The sequence below is a fragment of the Misgurnus anguillicaudatus genome, chromosome 16 (genome assembly GCF_027580225.2).
Source record: "Misgurnus anguillicaudatus chromosome 16, ASM2758022v2, whole genome shotgun sequence".
NCBI classification, from domain to species: Eukaryota; Metazoa; Chordata; class Actinopteri; order Cypriniformes; family Cobitidae; genus Misgurnus; species Misgurnus anguillicaudatus.
The window spans coordinates 31,435,055-31,451,944 of record NC_073352.2 but is presented as its reverse complement, the minus strand read 5'-3'; the positions used below and the strand labels follow the sequence as shown (position 1 = coordinate 31,451,944).

Below are 16,890 nucleotides of genomic sequence, written 5' to 3'. Positions count from 1 at the left end.
TATACCACGGGTCCCGGAAGTGACGCATAATTCCGTAGCCGTTGTGTTTCGTCCATAGCGGTTCAGAAAATTAACGCCGTGCGGCGGGCGCACAAATAAACTTAAGAGTATTTTGATCAGAAATAAGGATTTTTGTCGACAATCATCATGTATGATCAAGATGAAGGTATGTGTGCGAAATTTTAAGTGCAGCATATGTTTGTTTCTTGTGTTTTTACATTGAAATGCGTTGTAGAAGTTAAGTTTTCAGCGTTAGATCTACGTTTCTCGCTAAAAGCTAAAGTTAGCTTTGTGGCGTTGAGCAAGTTGTACAACAGCAATTTTACATTTGTATAATATTTGTGTTTATTAATTATGTGGTTATGCATTTCAGAGTGATAATAAGAACTTGGGTATCGATAACTTAATTGTTTTATTACGTTTAAATTGACAGCAACAGTGTTGTTTCAGCAGTCTTTGCTAGCCTCATTGAACAATTGTTATCAACCAAAGTCCCTTTGTAATATCTCTGGTCCTCAGATACATAAAAAATGCAATTACACTTTTTTTTAAAGCGTTTATGTGAATGATACAAATTGCTGTTTAATAATATGTGACCCTGTCTGTGATATCTAGGTGATCTAATTTTAGGAGCATCAAAGTTTAATGGCTTTAACGTTACTCATTCAAAGATGTATTGTTCGTTACGTTATGTATTGTATGATGATTTAATGTAGAAAATAGTAAATCACACAGGGTTACATATTGAATTGCAATGCTTTAAAGTAGAAATAATAGACGTAATATGTACATTTCAGTGTAAGGTTTTTTAGTTTAAGGACTCTTAGTGGAGATGCTACATTTAACTAAATTTTGTAATATTTACTATTGTAGATATCCAGTATGATGAAGATGATGATGAAATCACCCCTGATCTGTGGCAGGAGGCCTGTTGGATTGTTATCAGGTAATGCAAACCAAGATCAGATATTTGAAAAACGAATCTTTACTTCAAACAACTTGTGGGAGTTATAACATCAAATTTGCTGATGTAGATATCTGTCATTGCTTTAAATGTTCCAGTTCGTACTTTGATGAGAAGGGTTTGGTGCGACAGCAGCTGGACTCGTTCGATGAGTTCATCCAGATGTCTGTGCAGAGGATCGTGGAGGATGCTCCGCCCATCGACCTGCAGGCTGAGGCCCAGCACACATCTGGAGAGGTGGAGGACCCGGTAAGTGTCCTTACAACCTTTTATTTCATGCACATTTCATTAATTGCCGCTTAAAACTAATTAATTTATTTGGTTGCGTTCCCATCTGTAGCCACGGTACCTGCTGAAGTTTGAGCAGATCTACTTGTCCAAACCCACTCACTGGGAAAGAGATGGCGCTCCCTCACCCATGATGCCAAATGAGGCCAGATTACGTAATCTTACGTGAGTGATGCCCTTCAATAGATGGGATAAATTAAACTAAGTTCCTAAGGTTCCTAATTAAACTAAGGTCTAGTCCTGGCTTAATCTAATCCCTTTCCGGGAAACCACCCCTTGGTGTCCAAAGTTACTGCTTTTTGTGCTTTTTTAACAGTTATATTTTTAATAATTTGGTACTCGTTGTCATCAAAAGATGTGTTAGGCCATAACAATATAATATTTTCTGTAAAAGTGTCTTATATAGCTGAAAATCTGATTATTACTGATTATTAAAACTGGACTGCAGGTATTCTGCTCCTCTTTATGTGGACATCACAAAAACAATCATAAAGGACGGAGAAGAGCAACAACAGACGCAGCATCAGAAAACCTTCATTGGCAAAATTCCCATCATGCTTCGGTCAACGTACTGTCTGCTGAGCGGCCTGACAGATCGTGATCTCTGCGAGTTGAACGAGTGCCCACTGGACCCAGGAGGCTACTTCATCATCAACGGTTCAGAAAAGGTCTGCTTCGGGCAGCTACCATATGTTAGTGATTATACCTACCTGCCTGGTTAAGAGATTTACCTAATCTGTTTTGCTACGTGTCTAGGTCCTGATTGCACAAGAGAAGATGGCAACTAACACAGTGTATGTGTTTGCTAAAAAAGACTCCAAGTATGCTTACACTGGAGAGTGTAGATCATGTCTGGAGAACTCCTCCAGACCCACCAGCACCATCTGGGTCAGCATGATGGCCCGTGGAGGACAGGTCAGTCTCTTATGAGGGCTCTTTCTCCATACAGCGTTACATATGTGCAGTAGCCCTCTGTTCACTGAATCTTTTTTTTTTGTGTGTGTCAAGGGAGTAAAGAAAAGCGCCATTGGACAAAGGATTGTCTCTACTTTGCCGTATATCCGGCAGGAAGTGCCCATCATCATTGTGTTTCGAGCTTTGGGCTTTGTGTCTGATAGAGACATCCTTGAACATATCATCTATGACTTTGATGATCCTGAGATGATGGAGATGGTATTTAATCCTTTTTCATTAAATAAATAGTGATTTATCTAGAGAAGTGCTGTACTAAAATGGACTCGTCTCTCCCCAGGTCAAACCATCTTTGGATGAGGCCTTTGTGATTCAGGAACAAAACGTAGCTTTGAACTTCATTGGCTCTAGAGGCGCCAAACCCGGTGTCACCAAAGAGAGAAGAATTAAATATGCTAAAGAGGTTCTTCAGAAGGAGGTGCTGCCACACGTTGGTGTATCAGATTTCTGTGAGACCAAAAAGGCGTATTTCTTAGGGTAAAAATTTTTTTCTTCATGTTATCATGCTAGCTTCATGCTAAATCTTACTAGCTTCATGCCAAATCATGCTAGCTTCATGCCAAATCATGCTAGCTTCATGTTAAATCATGTTAACTTCATGTTAAATCATGATAGCTTCATGGTAAATCATGTTAGCTTGGTAAATAATGCTAGCTTCATGTTAAATCATGTTGATATCATGCTAGCTTCATGTTAAATCATGTTAGCATCATGCTAGGTTCATGCAAAATCCTGTTAGTTTTATGTTAAATCATGCTAGCTTCATGTTAAATCGTGTTAACATCATGCTAAATCATGTTAGCTTCATGTTAAATCATGTTAGCTTCATATTAGCTTCATGTTAAATTATGTTTGCTTCATGGTAAATCTTACTAGCTTCATGTTAGCTACATGCTAAATCATGTTAACTTCATGCTAACTTCTTGTTAAATCATGTTAACAACATGTTAGCTTCATGTTTAATCACGTTAAAATAATATTAAATCATGTTAGCTTCATGCTAAATAATGTTAACTTCATGTTAAATCATGTTAATTTCATGTTAAATCATGCTAGCTTCATGTTAAATCATACTAACGTCATGCTAGCCTCATGCTAATGTTATGCTAGCTTCATGTTAAATCATGTTAGCTTTATGTTAAATCATGCTAGCTTCATGTTAAATCATGTTAGGTACATGTTAAATCATGCTAGCTTCATGTTAAATCATGCTAAATCATGTTAGCATCATGTTAGCTTTATCCTTAATCATGTTTGCTTCATGTTAAATCATGCTTGTTTTATGTTAAATCATGTTAGCTTTATGCTAACATCATGTTAAATCATGTTAGCTTTATGCTAACATCATGTTAAATCATGTTAGCTTTATGCTAACATCATGTTAAATCATGATAGCTTCATATTACATCATGATAACTTTATTAAATCATGCTAACTTCACACTAAAACATTTTAACAGCCAGGTAGACTACTAAACCAAACTTCTTTTACATTTCTGTCAATCAATTTTTAAAACTTTTTTGCATTTTCATGCACTGGTAATTGCTTGGGAATTGCATTTCTAGTTTATATATTGTTATTTTGTATTAATTATATTAAGCGCATATTTCTTTCCATATTTAGGTTACATGGTTCACAGACTGCTATTGGCTGCTCTGGGTAGGCGAGAGCTGGATGACAGAGATCACTACGGCAACAAGAGGCTTGATCTTGCCGGACCTCTGCTTGCATTTCTTTTCAGAGGGTAAGACCACTAATATTGTATCCACTACAGAGGCTCATATCAAATAATGCTTAAAGAAAAACACCACTTTTTTGAATTTTACTATGTTCTTACCTTAACTTAGACAAATGAATACATACCTATCTTTTTTCAATGCGTGCACTTTTAATCTTTATACAGCGCCTCGTGTATGTGCTAGCATTTAGCCTAGTCCCATTCATTCCTATGGCTCCAAACAGGGATGAATTTAGAAGCCACCAAACACTTCTATGTTTTCCCTATTTAAAGACTGTTACATGAGTAGTATGGTGGCACAAAATAAAACTTGTGGATGCTTGAAGATGACATAATCCTCATTTGTCTCTCATTGCCAGGATGTTCAAGAACCTGCTGAAGGAGATCAGAATGTATGCACAGAAGTTCATTGATAGGGGCAAGGACTTTAATCTGGAGCTGGCCATTAAGACACGCATTATTTCTGATGGCCTCAAGTACTCACTAGCCACGGGCAACTGGGGGGATGTGAAGAAAGCCCATCAGGCCAGAGCAGGTGTATCTCAGGTATGATGAGCTTACTGCATTGTGTTTGATAATAACTGTATGATCAAGATGTATTGAGAGTCATGTAACTTGAATGTAATGTTGTATCTCAGGTGTTGAATAGGTTAACATTTGCATCCACTCTCTCTCACCTGCGTCGCGTAAACTCCCCCATCGGGCGAGATGGCAAACTTGCCAAACCTAGACAGCTCCATAACACATTGTGGGGTATGGTGTGCCCTGCCGAGACCCCTGAGGTAGTACTACCAAATGTCTTACTTTGATTCTGAGCATAAATGCGTTCAGAAATTGAGCTGAAATGCATGGGTTTGTTTTGTTTTTTAGGGTCATGCTGTAGGTTTGGTGAAGAATCTGGCTCTTATGGCCTACATCTCTGTGGGTTCTCAGCCCTCCCCCATCCTGGAGTTCTTGGAGGAGTGGAGTATGGAGAACTTGGAAGAAATCTCACCCGCTGCCATTGCCGAGTGAGTGTCGTCCTGACCTGTAGGGGGCAGCACTATACCAAAAATCTACTTTACAATCAATGTTTTTCTACAAAATGTTTTATTCATTTGGCTATTTGAATACATAGGGACGCTTTCACGGACAGGGCTTATTAACTGACATATGTTTGTAAAAACTACTTAAATGTGCTAATGTTAAACTAAGGCCTAGTCCTGGATTAATCTGAAACCTGTCTGGGAAACTGTCCCACAGCGTTTAAAAAAACAACCTAAACATGGAAAATGTATGTTGATTTTTTTTTAGTGCAACTAAGATTTTTGTGAACGGCTGTTGGGTCGGCATTCATAAAGACCCTGAGCAACTGATGAACACTTTACGAAAACTGAGGAGACAGATGGACATCATCGTGTCTGAGGTGTGACATTACACTTACTTCTTCTAGGGATGCAAAATGGTTGAATTGAAATGAAAAGTGTAATTTTTGGGGGAATATTGAAGTTGTTTCACAATAAGACTATCACTACGTCCTGCGACTAATCGTTTGCAGAATAAAAGTTTTTGTTTACGTCATATGTGTGTGTACTATGTATAATAATTATGTATATGTAAAACACACATAATGCATGTGTATTTTTTTTAAATATTTATATAATTTCTTAAATATATATTTGCATGTTTGTGTGTTTATATATTCATAATGATTCAATAATTTTTAAAAAAAACTTTTATTCTTCAAATAATTAGTCATGATTAATCGTTTTGCAGCCCTGACTTTTTTCAGAATAATGACATTTCCTGGGTAAAAATATCGATTCATCAATGCATTGCAATTATTTGTTTATCAATTCAATATCGATTCATCAAATCCTATTAATCGATTCAGCCCACCGGCCAGTGGTGGCGCTGTGGGCAACACTCTAGTGAGATTGTGTTTAGTCACTATTTTATAGACAACAGACCAGATAATATGTAAAAATAGCATTCAGTTGTGTTAAAATGCAATGTAATGTGACAGATCAAAGAGTAAAACACGACGCAATAACGTCACATATATGCTAATCGGTGTGTGACGTCATCACCGCAAAAGTTTTTCAAAATCCTGTGGGAAACACTGTAAAAATATACTCAAGCACTTAATTTCTTGTGTATTTACTTATTACTGAATTGATATCGAAGCAAATAAATCAATACTGAATCGAATCAAATTGAAACGAAGCCTCAAGAATCAAAATTCGATTAAATTCAACAATATCCAGCCCTACATATGACATTATGTGGTAAAAAAAATAACTCTTGCATCTTTGCTTTTATATAAAAACAATTAAGCCTTTTTCTCAATGGAGACACAATACTATCTAATACTTTTTGTGGTACCGTTTGCTTGTCGTAAACATTTTTTGTTTTGTTATAGGTGTCGATGATCAGAGACATTCGTGAAAGGGAGATCAGGATCTACACTGATGCTGGTAGGATCTGCCGTCCTCTTCTCATCGTGGAGAAACAGAAACTACTTCTGAAGAGGCGACACATCGACCAGCTTAAGGAAAGGGAATATAATAACTACAGGTACAAAGACGTGTGAATATATTATTTCAGGACGGTTGCAGTTTTTTACTTTTCCATTGTAACGAATGATCTCTGTGCAGTTGGCAAGACCTGGTGGCCAGCGGTGTTGTTGAATATATCGACACGTTAGAAGAGGAGACTGTGATGTTGGCTATGACTCCTGATGACCTTCAGGAGAAGAGCGTGGCTTATTGCTCCACCTACACGCATTGTGAGATCCACCCGTCCATGATCCTGGGAGTCTGTGCATCCATCATTCCCTTCCCTGATCACAACCAGGTACCACCAACATATTTTTAGACAGTGTGAATGATTTTATGTAGTAAAAACAGTAAACCACAAAAGATTAATATCCCCACAATGAACTTGAAGCTTATTGGTTTTAATCTTCTATCAACCAGTCTCCCAGAAACACGTACCAGTCTGCTATGGGTAAACAAGCCATGGGAGTTTACATCACCAACTTCCACGTGCGTATGGACACCCTGGCCCACGTGTTGTACTACCCTCAGAAACCTCTCGTCACTACACGCTCCATGGAGTATCTGCGCTTCAGAGAGCTGCCAGCAGGTCATCTGTCCATCACACTGATACACACAGATGTAGTAATAGTGATAATACTACTACCGTGATTGATTTAAAACATTCGTTTCCTCTAGAGCAGTGGTCTCCAACATGGCCCACCAAAGCACATTCTATTAATAAATGTATTTGTTACATATTTTTTATATTAGCTTGTCTTCTTTTATGTATGTTAAAGTTTGATAAATCATCTCAAATTAAATAAAATCAACAAGTAAAACAAAAAAGTTTTGACTGTAGACTAAAAACAGCTCACAAAAAGGTTGGAGACCCCTGCTCTAGCGTAAAGGGCCATTATTGATGATAACAATAACTATAAGTATAAAAATATAACTATAAAACCATCTATATACATGTTTGAAGTATTAAAATTATTCAGTTATAGCAAACCATTGCGATGTGCACATTTGCAATATTTTGGCCTTGCAGCCCTACTCTACACGAAGGGTGTAAGTTATCACATACACAGGGTTCCCACGGGTCCTTGAAAGTTTGTGAATCTGGGGGAAAAAATTCAAGGCCCTGGGAAGTTTTTGAAAATATAAATGCATAGTTACAGGTCATTGAAAGTGCTTGAATCTATTTTATGCAAGAAGTTTTCTGTAAAAAATCCATATTATTCCCTGTGTAGTGTAGGATAAAATCATAAATATTCTAGACTTTTTAAGCACACGTGGTAAGCTGTTCACTTTAAGTGCTTATATCTTCTGTATGTGAATGTTGATTCATACCAAAATGCTTTTTTTGCATAGTTGTGTTTGACACATGAAACCGTCTCGGGTTACGTATGTAACTGTTGTTCCTTGAGAAGGGAACAAGACGCTGCGTCTCTCTTGCCATACTTCCTGCGTCCCTGTAACGCCGTCTTTGGGAATATTTCAGATAGCGATATACTTCCTGGCTCCCGCGTCACCCTGTCTTTGTCGTTAAGCCTCACCATTGGTTGAATTTGATATACACATTCAGATGCACTTACCCCTGGAGGCGTCCCCAAAGTGTCACCGCAGTGACACAGCGCGAGTTCCCTCGAAAGGGAACTGTAACAATGTATCTTAAAAGGTAACACGACGTAGCCTTGCTCTCACTTGAAATATGTCCCCATCATTTAGTCCTTAAATTTGAGGGTATTGCACCTGGAAAGTCCTTGAAAGGTCTTTATATTTGACGTTAACTAAGGTGTGGGAACCCTGCATACATTTTGGGCTATATATATGGAATTAAAGTAGTAATTTAAATATTTTGTTTAAAGGCATCAATTCTATTGTGGCTATTGCTTCATATACTGGATACAACCAGGAAGATTCTGTCATCATGAACCGTTCGGCTGTGGATCGTGGATTCTTCAGGTATGTCGTCATCTGGGTAGATGTTTGCTGGTGACATAATAGGCTGCACTTTGGTCGATCGGATCGTGAGTGGACGATGCTAAATATAGGTGTAAACTGGGTCAGATGTGTACCCCCTAAAAAAACGCCTATTCTCAGCCTATTGATCTAATGTAATGTATCGAGCACAATGCTTTAGCATAGGACCTGACTTTTAGAGCAAACACATAATGTACAGTGCTATCTTTAGGTTTTAATTGATAAAACTGAAGTGGCTGTTTCATTTTGCGAGCATGTGAAAGTTGCGCAAGCTTATTTGATCAATTGCGCTGAAATATCAGAGAAAGCTCGTACACATGCATCTATAAAACTCATGCAGGATGTTTAACAACACAAGCAGTTGACTCACTGTGACAAAATATTAGTTTTCTTAAATTTAAACCATTTGTGTAATTTCTCCCGCACGCGTTTAAACGAAAGCAGACGTGCTTGCCCACAGACCTCCCCCTTAAAGTAATCAAGACAGACGCGGTCGAAAGTAGAAAAAAAGAGACCGATTCAAATCTCTTGTCCACTTGTGATCCGATCGACCAAAATGCATCTTAAAGGGATAGTTCTTCCATAGTAGGAAAAACAAATACGATGGAATTCACTGGGTACCATCAAATGTGTGAGGAAAAAGTATATCTTCACCATTTATCACAATATGTCCATAATATTTGTTTTACTACTATGGAAGTCAATGGTTAGAATCAGCTGTGTGCTCACAAATCATTAATCCAAAATATCATCGTTTGTGTTCACTAAAATAATGAGGATGAGTACATGATGACTAGCCAATGAGTAAACCTTATTTTTGGGTAAACTTAATACCAGGTACAAATAGCCTCTTTGATGCGAGCAAAGTTTGAATTAATCCATCTCTGATTTCAGGTCAGTGTTCTATCGCTCGTATAAGGAACAGGAATCGAAGAAAGGCTTTGACCAGGAAGAGATCTTTGAGAAACCCACCAGAGAGACCTGTCAAGGTGACCCAGCATGACAGTTTTTCTCAATCAATGAAACAAAAAAAAAATAGTGCAAGAATGATGAATCTCATTGACATGAAGATGCTATATGGAGCAGATTTTTGAACCATAACGTTTCAGTATAGCTCAAAACCCAGCAAACAGACTTGTGTGATGTAAATGATGTTCATGTGTAAAGTCAGATTGACACGGCTGAACTGTGCTTTATCGTGTTTATCATGCATGGCTAAGAATTCTGTGGAAAGTATATTGTGAAGTTTATCAGTCAAGTTAAGTAGGTTTATCTCCCATTTCTTGTTTTTCAGGCATGCGACACGCCATCTATGACAAGCTAGATGACGATGGTTTGATCGCTCCCGGTGTGCGTGTATCCGGCGAGGACGTCATCATCGGAAAAACCGTGACTCTTCCCGAGAACGACGATGAGATGGATAGCACCAACCGTCGCTACACTAAGAGAGACTGTAGCACTTTTCTGCGCACCAGTGAGACTGGCATTGTCGACCAAGTCATGGTCACACTAAACCAGGAGGGCTACAAGTTTTGCAAAATCAGAGTACGTATACATGGAGCTCTAAATGAGTTTGTCTTTATTCAGGGTGTCCGCGGATCCTTAAAAGTCTTAAAACGTCTTATATTCTGTAGTATGAAAATAAGGCCTTAATTAGCATTAAAATGTCTTAAATTTGCGTATCAAAGGTCTTATAATGTTGCCCAACCAACACTTGACGGATACGTTGGTTTTTTATAACCCCTGTAACAGTTTTATTGTGTTGGCTGTGCAGTCTGAGACTCTCAATGGTGCTAATGCCTCACTGCTGAAGTAAACAACAGTTAACACTGAAGTTTGGAAGTCGGTGACTGAATGTGTTTCAGTGTAAAAAAAGAAATTATTTTTAAAGCTTGCCATGCTTCTATAGAATAGAAAAGGTTTCGGCTCACCTGTACCAATATCCAGTAAAAAATGGACCTGGCTTGAACCTTTCATACATTTTTTGAAAAGTTCAAGATTGAAAAGAAGAAGATTGTAACCGTTTTACATGTCCGTTATATGTCAGGCTGAACCAACTAATGCACACGTTTGCAGGGAGTTTGTTAAAGTGCGTAGACCGGGTATAAGCAAATGGAGAAAAGTTTGAGCTCTGAGCGCCACGGTATGCGAAACATCAGCAGCTTTTTAAGCGCCGTGGCTTCTGCTCCATCAGACATCGAATCAACGTTTGGTTGGCGTCACTGCTAGCGAAGCCTGTCTTCGTCTTCTGTTTTCACGTAGCTTTAAATGAATTTGTCTTTATTTAGGGTGTCCGCGGATCCTTAAAAGTCTTTAAACGTCTTATATTCTGTAGTATGAAAATAATTGAATGCATTCGCGCGTCTAGAGCGAAGTAGACGCGTGTCAAATGCTTGCTTTTTCCGCGCGTCTACTTCAGAGGCGAAATCCACTTCTTGTGGGAGGGGCAAGTGCTATGCGGTTGTCTGTTTGCAAGATGTCTGATGTTGATTGTGCATTTAAGAGATAATTACCCGTTTGTATTTGGTCACCTTACTATAGAGGGAAAATAGTTAAAAAAACGGAGGGAATGCCACGGGTCTATAAACGTCACATGCCTCAAATGTGAAATGTGTATTTACAACTTAACAGGTTGCCCAAGTGAGGTCCTTTTTATTCCTGTCTCTATAGAAATAAGAACTTGTGTCGCATAGCTCCGGGTGACTGCTCACGGACAATATCAACGTTCCTCCATGTTGAATGAGTGAATCCGGGCGGGGTTGCCGCCACAGCAGCAAGCAGGCTCCTGATTGGTTAACGCAGCGCGAAAATCCTCCAAAGTTTAAATTTTCACGCCAAATTCACGTCAAACGCAAAATGCATAATAAGCACCATTCGCGCCAGACGCTCAATTCGCGTGAACGAGGCGAAATCTAGTTTCCTTCTCGATAATACAAAAATAAATAAATAAATAAAACGCATTAACCCAAATACACACAAAAAAAACCATAAAATAATAAGAGTTCAAATAAAAAGAAGCATGTCCCATTTTCACAAAGGTAATAATTTGCTGATTAATTCTAACAGTTTCAAATTAAAACTGAATTAAACAAAGCTTTTTATAAGTTGTTTACTTGGTATTAAGTCTACTAAATATTACTATATTACTAAATATTGTTGTTTATTAAAACCATGTGTTTATTTGGTTTTGATACTTTATTTGAACCAATTATTATTGTCTCATCATTATTGTCATTCTAAATGCTTTTACCCACTTAGGTCTGTTTTTATTACCAAAAAAATTAGATTACCTGATCATCATCTATTACCAAAATAATTTTTAGTGAAACCCCTAGATTGGTTAAATTATTTTAAAAATGTGATTTTAGTTAATTAAAAGGCAATTTTTTCTTCTTATATTTTATTATTGGGCATTTCTTAAAATTTTGTATCGTAATATCAGCAAAGTGTAAAAATCTCGTGTCGCATTTTTTTTGCGTGCTAAGTGTCTTGTCACACCTCTAGAAAATACATCTTTTTTGTCATGAAAGATAAAAGGTCTTCAAAAACACATTGATGCATGCACACTGGACTATAAAATTGGACTTCATTGTCATGTGATAGGTCTTAAATTTCACTAATAATGGTCTTAAAAAGTCTTAAATTAGACTTGGTGAAACCTGCAGAAACCCTGGGCTCCCCGGCTTACTTGATGCTGATTGGTTGCTCATGACTTTTCTGAAGTGTGACTTTTCCATTCATCCATGTACTTTGAGTCATCATGTGTAATGCATCACTCCAGCGTAAATAAAATATGTAAATTTGTAAATAATCTTTGTGTTCAAATAATCTTTGTAAATAATCTTGTAAATAATCTTTGTGTTCAAACAGGTGCGTTCGGTTCGTATTCCCCAAATCGGAGACAAGTTCGCCAGTCGTCACGGACAAAAGGGTACCTGCGGTATCCAATACAGACAAGAGGTGAGAAACAGATTTCATGAGAAAATTCAAGACTTGCATTTCCTCACTCTCGAGTGTGTAGGCTTGCTTTGTTTAGACTAGCGTGCATTCGAAGGTCTTCGCACAGGATGTTACTCCTAAACATCTCCTGATAGCACACTGACGTTGTAAACGATTTCCATCAAACCCAAGTGCAGATGTCTGACCCTGAATGTGTGTTGTCTTTTTAGGACATGCCTTTCACGTGTGAAGGTATCACTCCCGACATTATCATCAATCCTCACGCCATCCCGTCCAGAATGACAGTCGGCCATTTGATCGAGTGTCTGCAAGGGAAGGTAGGTTTCATTTTCGTCCTTTTATTTTGTTGGTCCTTCTGTTGATGGACACAGGGCTGCAAACATTTTCCAGATGTCATGCTGACATGTTTGCTCATTTCTAAACATCAAAGGTCATTTTAGATTGGATACATTTGTGATTTTTTTTTAAACACATCCAGCTTCAACATGCTGAACACTTCCTGTTTGCTTCCTCAGGTTTCTGCTAACAAAGGAGAGATCGGTGATGCCACACCATTTAACGACGCTGTGAACGTACAAAAAGTCTCCAACCTGCTGTCAGAATATGGCTACCATCTGAGAGGAAATGAGGTGAAGATTTGTCTTCTGTTTTATTTAAAAATGGCTGTTTTAAACTTTTTGAGATTGTCTCCCCCTATTTTATGTTTTGATAGGTTTTATATAACGGTTTCACTGGTCGTAAGCTCACCTCACAGATCTTCATTGGACCCACATACTACCAGCGTCTGAAGCACATGGTAGACGATAAGATTCACTCCAGAGCCCGTGGGCCGGTCCAGATTCTCAACAGACAGCCCATGGAGGGCAGATCACGGTAAGTTGGGGTCAACCACCAGATAAACAGGATCTTATGAATGATGGAAGAAAGGCTTGAAGTGTTTAAGCATGTATTTATACACTGTCCTGTAGCTTAATTGGTAGAGCATTGTGTTAGCAGCGTAAAACGTCATGGATTTGATACCCAAGAAACACACATACTCGCAAAAATATCAAGCTTGGATAAAAGTGTCTATCAAACCTAGAAGTGAATTAAAAGAAATGTAATTCATACATTCAAAAAGTAATGGTTGACTGTTTTTATGCAGTGATGGTGGGCTGCGATTCGGAGAGATGGAACGTGATTGTCAGATTGCCCACGGTGCAGCACAGTTCCTGAAGGAGAGGCTATTCGAGGCGTCTGACCCGTACCAGGTCCACGTTTGCAATCTGTGCGGTCTCATGGCCATCGCCAACACCCGCACGCACACCTACGAGTGCAGGGGCTGCCGCAACAAGACGCAGGTGAGCGGTTATTCGTAGACATCTTGGATAATCACTCCGTCTTTTACAAATTGTGTATTTCGGTATTAACAAATATTTAGGTTTGTGACTATTGCAATGCTATGAATGTCTTCAAATGTATTTTAGGAACGCCAAAGCATCATTAAAGGAAAACACCATTGTTTTTCAATATTTTACTATGTTCTTACCTCAACTTAGACAAATGAATATATACATACCTTTATTCAGTGCGTAAACTTAATCTTTGTACAGCGTGTCTTGAATGTGTTAGCATTCAGCCTAGCCCCATTCATTCCTATGGCTCCAAACTAAAGTTTTATTTTGTGCCAACATACTTACTCGTGTAACTACCAGGGTTCCCACAGGTCCTTAAAATCCTTGAAAGTTTGTGAATCTGGGTAAAAAATTCACGCCCCTTTGAAAACATGCATGCATAGATACAGGTCATTGAAAGTTTTCTGGAAAAAAATCCATATATACAGTGCTCCAGACTAACTTTTTTCACTAGGAGCACAGTGGCCCCAACTGAAAATTTTAGGTGCGCAACCAGAAAATTAAGGGGCACATACCGTAAATCAACATGCTAACCAAATATTCACATTTCTACTAAGTAATACACTGTATTACTAATAAATACTTTGATGATAGATGCAGAAAGTACAATGTGCGGTTTTAAAGCTCACGTAACACACGCTGTTTCTGCATTTCTGATGTTAATCTGGAGTACCTATAGAGTAGTATGACATCCTTTATATCTCTGAAGAGTCTTTAGTTTAATCAGATTTATAAAAGAAAGATTAGCTTTACCGAATCTTTCCGATAATGTACGAAAAAATGAAAATGAGGAGTTACTTTCGCAGGAGGAGCGAGTACGAGTCATGCAACACTATACAACACTGTTTTAACTTATGATTCACTACATGTTCGTGTCATTTATATAATATGCACGTGCCTATTTCCAACATAAGACAGAAGTCTTACTTACCACGTGTAACTCGTCATGACCCGGTTCTGAAAATCCACCGCATCAAACACACACGCAAAACTCCGCTGCTACCCCGGCTAATAAACTATATCCATTGTTTCCATAAGGCTGGATGTCTTCTCCTTACATCCAAAAACACACTTCTTGTTGTGCCATTGTTGACTTTTGAAATTAAACAAAGCTGAGTGGCGTGATAAGCTGTTAGCAGCTCTAGCGTCTCCCGCTGACTGACGGCTGGGCGGGGTTTTCCGGGGGAAGTTTTCCGGCGGAAGCCCATATAAAGAAGTGATACGTATCGAAAACCCCTGAAACGTCAGTTAGAACTGTAATCGAAAAAAACTTGCCGAAACTTGTACGAACCCTGGCGAAGTGCATTCGGCACAGAAATACTCTGTAACACGTCCAACTGCTGTTTTGACACTTTGCCTACGTTTAGCATGAGGAAACAACTCTAACTGTGTTAATAAGTCAGAATGCTTGAAATACCATTAAACCCCCCTTTAAATTCAGTGTCACATCACAAAAAAAAGAATTGATTTTATTGTAATTATATAATCTGTGACAACATGGTCTCAAAATGTAAATAATGACTATTATCGTCTTTATTTCTGGGACAATTAAACGACTTACACATTCACAGTCTTTTTTAAAGTCCTGTTTGTTGTTGTTGTTTTTCGGAACCAACTCCTATTCTGCTCTTTCAGATATCTCTGGTCAGGATGCCGTACGCCTGTAAACTCTTGTTCCAGGAGCTGATGTCTATGAGCATCGCCCCACGAATGATGACCAGCTGAACGCCCACGCAGCTGAATCATGGGAAACAGGAACCTGGGAATATTCAGTAAATCGTATTGATTTTGAATGGATCCCAACAGCACTTCCTGTCTGCTGGGCTTTTGTGTACTTTTATATTTTGTTGTTTTTTCATGTGTTAATGTGCTGGAACAGCAATGTTTTGGTTTCCGCCTGAATAAAATAAAGCTTTTTTTAAAAAACGCTAAAAGTTGTCTTTACTCTGTACTAAAGGTTATTAAACGTTATAAAACGTTTTTTTTTAAAGGTGCCAAAGTATGCATTGAAATAATCTGTTAAATTGTTCTCTGATGTCCACATAGAGGGTATGTGGCTTTATTAAGTGCAAGAAATATACAGAAACTGTTTTACATGTCGATTTACAACCCTAGATTTTGCCTTTAGAATGAAATGGTCTATTTACTTTGTTTTTAGCATTTTAACAACATTGCACTTACCCCTGGAAGCGTCCCCAAAGTGTCACCGCAGTGACACAGCACGAGTTCCCTCAAAAGGGAACTGTAACAATGTATCTTAAAAGGTAACACAATGTAACCTTGCTCTCACTTGAAATGTATCCCCACATTTAGTCCTTGAATTTGAGGGTATTGGACCTGGAAATTCCATGAAAGGTCCTTGAATTTGAAGTTAACTAAGGTGTGGAAACCCTGCATATACATAACTCCTATTATTCATCTATGCCTAAATACAGTTTTAATGTAATTTTTTATTAAACAAGGCTCTATAAAAATGCCTGCAACAAAGACAATACACTTTATGTCTTGTAAAGTATATCTTTATTCATTAGAGATACACAAAAACGTTGAAACAAAAGCAGTAGATACATACTCACTTTTATAGGACAACATTTAATACTATGACAGTAATGGACAAATAGCTTAATTGCATTACAATGTTATGCTGAAGGATTAGGCAGCTGTATATGTTTTCTTTTGTTGGTTTAAGCTTTATCGAGCCCTGTTGGCAAACCGTTTCTAAAAATTGTGCACAAAAACAGTCGACAATCAAAATGTTATTCAGCACCATAGACGTTGACTGTGAGACAATATCTTAAAATTGAGCACGATACTTGTATTAAACAAAAACGCTTATCTTTAAAAATAATTGCAAAGAGAATCAAAGGATGTAAGTGATAAGTAGAGATGATATACCCAAGTGCCTCGATTGCATGCGAGTGTGAATGGATTTGTGAGAGATAGCATAAGCCACGTAGAGTCTGCGTGCCTGAATGTTCACGTGGATTTGTGTGTGCATATTTGAGCCCAATCTGATCTTAGTGCTTTACAATATCGAAGTTGTTCTGCAGGCAGACAGATTGCAGAGTGAGG

The 16,890-nt window shown here is 38.2% G+C and overlaps 1 protein-coding gene across 1 annotated transcript; it reads left to right on the top strand.

Moving 5' to 3' along the window:
* The first annotated feature begins 17 nt into the window (after positions 1–17).
* On the top strand, positions 18–15,752 carry polr2b (RNA polymerase II subunit B). The gene is made up of 25 exons (XM_055177656.2): positions 18–166; positions 874–946; positions 1,063–1,213; positions 1,305–1,417; positions 1,701–1,920; positions 2,009–2,167; positions 2,261–2,425; positions 2,505–2,701; positions 3,849–3,968; positions 4,322–4,508; positions 4,601–4,744; positions 4,833–4,972; positions 5,256–5,367; positions 6,364–6,518; positions 6,599–6,797; positions 6,920–7,088; positions 8,350–8,446; positions 9,359–9,453; positions 9,759–10,009; positions 12,335–12,424; positions 12,634–12,741; positions 12,940–13,053; positions 13,137–13,297; positions 13,569–13,764; positions 15,454–15,752. Exons 1-25 carry the CDS (start codon positions 148–150, stop codon positions 15,541–15,543), a joined length of 3,525 nt encoding a protein of 1,174 aa, XP_055033631.1. The 5' UTR covers positions 18–147; the 3' UTR covers positions 15,544–15,752.
* Positions 15,753–16,890: the final 1,138 nt, after the last annotated feature.

Excerpts from the sequence above, each read along its gene's own strand:
- polr2b (XM_055177656.2), top strand. Across the intron at positions 3,969-4,321 it reads CTTGCATTTCTTTTCAGAGG|GATGTTCAAGAACCTGCTGA; the intron begins GTAAGACCACTA and ends TCTCATTGCCAG. Across the intron at positions 5,368-6,363 it reads TGGACATCATCGTGTCTGAG|GTGTCGATGATCAGAGACAT; the intron begins GTGTGACATTAC and ends GTTTTGTTATAG.